This window comes from Limulus polyphemus, unplaced genomic scaffold (assembly GCF_000517525.1).
Source record: "Limulus polyphemus unplaced genomic scaffold, Limulus_polyphemus-2.1.2 Scaffold6711, whole genome shotgun sequence".
Classification (NCBI taxonomy): domain Eukaryota; kingdom Metazoa; phylum Arthropoda; class Merostomata; order Xiphosura; family Limulidae; genus Limulus; species Limulus polyphemus.
The window spans coordinates 1-3,231 of record NW_013672321.1 but is presented as its reverse complement, the minus strand read 5'-3'; the positions used below and the strand labels follow the sequence as shown (position 1 = coordinate 3,231).

General features: G+C 34.0%; 1 protein-coding gene across 1 annotated transcript in view; it reads left to right on the top strand.

Moving 5' to 3' along the window:
• LOC106474004 (nucleoprotein TPR-like) overlaps positions 1-2,984 on the top strand; it is a gene marked incomplete at its 3' end in the record, with an annotated part of 47,924 nt that extends 44,940 nt beyond the window's left edge. Inside the window, exons 25-27 of the mRNA XM_022402384.1 lie at positions 1,535-1,733; positions 2,596-2,691; positions 2,855-2,984. Coding sequence (XP_022258092.1) covers positions 1,535-1,733; positions 2,596-2,691; positions 2,855-2,984 — 425 coding nt within the window. The remainder of the gene's footprint in view (positions 1-1,534; positions 1,734-2,595; positions 2,692-2,854) is intronic.
• Positions 2,985-3,231: the final 247 nt, after the last annotated feature.

Genomic DNA, 3,231 nt, shown 5'->3' with positions numbered 1-3,231 from the left:
AGTTTAATATATCACCTACAATATGGTTTAATTACATAGGAGGTAGGTGTGGTTAACATGTTAGAACGAAGTTTAATATATCACCTACAATATGGTTTAATTACATAGGAGGTAGGTGTGGTTAACATGTTAGAACGAAGTTTAATATATCACCTACAATATGGTTTAATTACATAGGAGGTAGGTGTGGTTAACATGTTAGAACGAAGTTTAATATATCACCTACAATATGGTTTAATTACGTAGGAGGTAGATGTGGTTAACATGTTAGAACGAAGTTTAATATATCACCTACAATATGGTTTAATTACCACATCTACCTCCTATAACCGGTGATATATTAAACTTCGTTCTAACATGTTTACAATATGGTTTAAGTTTTAGGGATCCTGTCTCCAATAAAGTAATTCAAATGGATTTCATGGTTAATAAGTAGGGCACAGGTAGGTGCTGAGTTGGGGGATTTGTTTAGGAATTTTGCCTTCCCAAGACAGTGCTGAAAATGTTCCATATAATATTTTTAATCTTTCTCTCTCTCATTTGGGTGAGCCATGTACCTGATTAACCTCCTCTTTCTCTTTCCTATACACTGTAAACATTGTAACCCCCCACTAAATATTGCTGGGGTCTCTAGGTGTTCCACAAGTTGTAACAAGCGAAAACATGAACTATTCAGTAAAAAGTAATACGTGGAACCCACAAGTAGTGAGAGGTACACAAACATTTTGGTAAACTACTAAATATTGCTGGGGTCTCTAGGTGTTCCACAAGTTGTGACAGGCGAAAACATGAACTATTCAGTAAAATATAATTTTTGGAACCCACGAGTAGTGAGAGGTACACAAACATTTTGGTAAACTACTAAATATTGCTGGGGTCTCTAGGTGTTCCACAAGTTGTAACAGGCGAAAACATGAACTATTCAGTAAAAAGTAATACGTGGAACCCACGAGTAGTGAGAGGTACACAAACATTTTGGTAAACTGCTAAATATTGCTGGGGTCTCTAGGTGTTCTACAAGTTATAACAGGCGAAAACATGAACTGTTCAGTAAAAAGTAATACGTGGAACCCACGAGTAGGGAGAGGTACACAAACATTTTGGTAAACTACTAAATATTGCTGGGGTCTCTAGGTGTTCTACAAGTTGTAACAGGCGAAAACATGAACTATTCAGTAAAAGTAATATGTGGAACCCACGAGTAGTGAGAGGTACACAAACATTTTGGTAAACTGAAAAATAAATTTTTACATCATTATATCAGTAATAATTTATCTCATGTTGTCCCATAAACTGATGATAATTCAGAATGGTCTTCTAAGTTCACAGCTAGTTAATCTTGCTGATTTTTGTACGAGTGACATTTTAGCAACTTTTAATTTTATCACACTTCACATTTTAAGTTAAGGTATATATATATATATCATTGAAAGAGCTATTGTCAGATTGAAATTCATTATATTATTAATTATTGTTTTCCATTAGCAGTATATGTGTGTGTGTGTGTTAATTGTTTAATTACTATATAATATAGGGTCAAGGTTCTGCATTTGATGATGGAGATGATAGCATTGTCCCAAGTACTCCAACCTTGTTTGTTCCTCGGCGAGGTGATGGGTTTGCTGAAGCTGTCAGTTCTCCTCATGTTCCTCAGGCTCGTTTTGTTTTCAACAATGCTACTGAAGCTTCACAAAGTCAGCAGTTAGGTGTTTCTCAGTTGGCAACACAGGAAGGTAAGTTTACAGATTGGAATTCGAGTAAGATCTTTTGCTACTATTGTTTTTCCCAGTTGTCAACACAAAAATGGTTTATATTGGAACCAGATTTGATATCCTAGTTCTAATATTTGTGTTTCTTTGTTGGCAACACCATAAGGTGATTTTCTAGATTGGATCTAGGGGGACCCTAGTGCTAATTATTATTTTACTAAATGGCCAACTCAAGAAGGTAATTTTTTAGATTGGAACTAGGGGGACCCTAGTGCTAATTATTATTTTACTTAATGGCCAACTCAAGAAGGTAATTTTTTAGATTGGAACTAGGGGGACCCTAGTGCTAATTATTATTTTACTTAATGGCCAACTCAAGAAGGTAATTTTTCAAACTGGAACTAATCTTAGTGCCAATTGTTGTTTTCCTCATTTGTCAGAAATGTAAGATTTCAGTTTATAACTAGGTTAATCCTGTTGAGTTAGAAGTTTAAACTGTTTGACTGGATGTGGAGTCAATGTCAGCACTGTTGTTTTCCTCATTTATCAACTGATAGTCAAGAGTATATTTACATGTTTGAGACCTCAGTTATATATATTTGTTTTTGAGGAAATTTTCTTTTTATTACTATAATTTTTCTATTTTGTTATCGGAAACTGTGATGTTATTATATCTTTTATAGAAAATAAAAAAAGTTAGATATGGACTTTTGACTAAAGAATAATAGATAATAATACATAATAAATGTAACACTGTATCAAAATAACTAACTAAGTGTTACATTTTACCTGTATGTTGATTAGTATTCATGATTTCAGTGTTTATCTTGTAACTGGTTCCTTACATTGCCAGAGTTTGAATTGTCTTGTTTGAACTTTTTCATAGCATTAGGGGTTGATGACACTCGTATGGATCTTTCCCAGTTTGATGAAGGTGGGGGACGTACTGTACCAACAACACCGCTACAAGTTTCTCCACCTGGTGAGTATATCATAATAGGAGTAGTAAATTGGTTCTACTTTTTAATATCAGAATATCGATCAGTTTTACAGAATTTAATCAAAAAATAGAAAAACTGCCTCTTACTTGGCCACACAGAGAAATTGTTTCAATTTTCCAACGGGTATCCCAATTTTTATTTCAGCTGAGAGTGAGCTTCCAGAAATTGTTGTTACAGAAACAGTAACCACAGCTGCTGCTGTATTGGAGATTAGCCAACCTGTCTCAGTCACAAGCTTAGGAGAAGAAGGGAAAGCTGGTTGTGAACAAGCCAGGTGAGTAGTAATAATAGAACTAAATAATAGTCATAATATGTAGGGGTACATGATATTGTTGTCACTTGTCTTCATTCCAGTTGGTGATCCATTGGTAAAAAAAATCCTTTTTCTTGGTATAAAAATATAAGCTTTAATGTTTCATCTAGTGATAAAAATCTTCTGTTCCTTGTTATAAAAACTGTAATGTTCTGTACAGTGGTAAGAAATCTTTTATTCCTTGTTATAAAAACTGTAATGTTCTGTA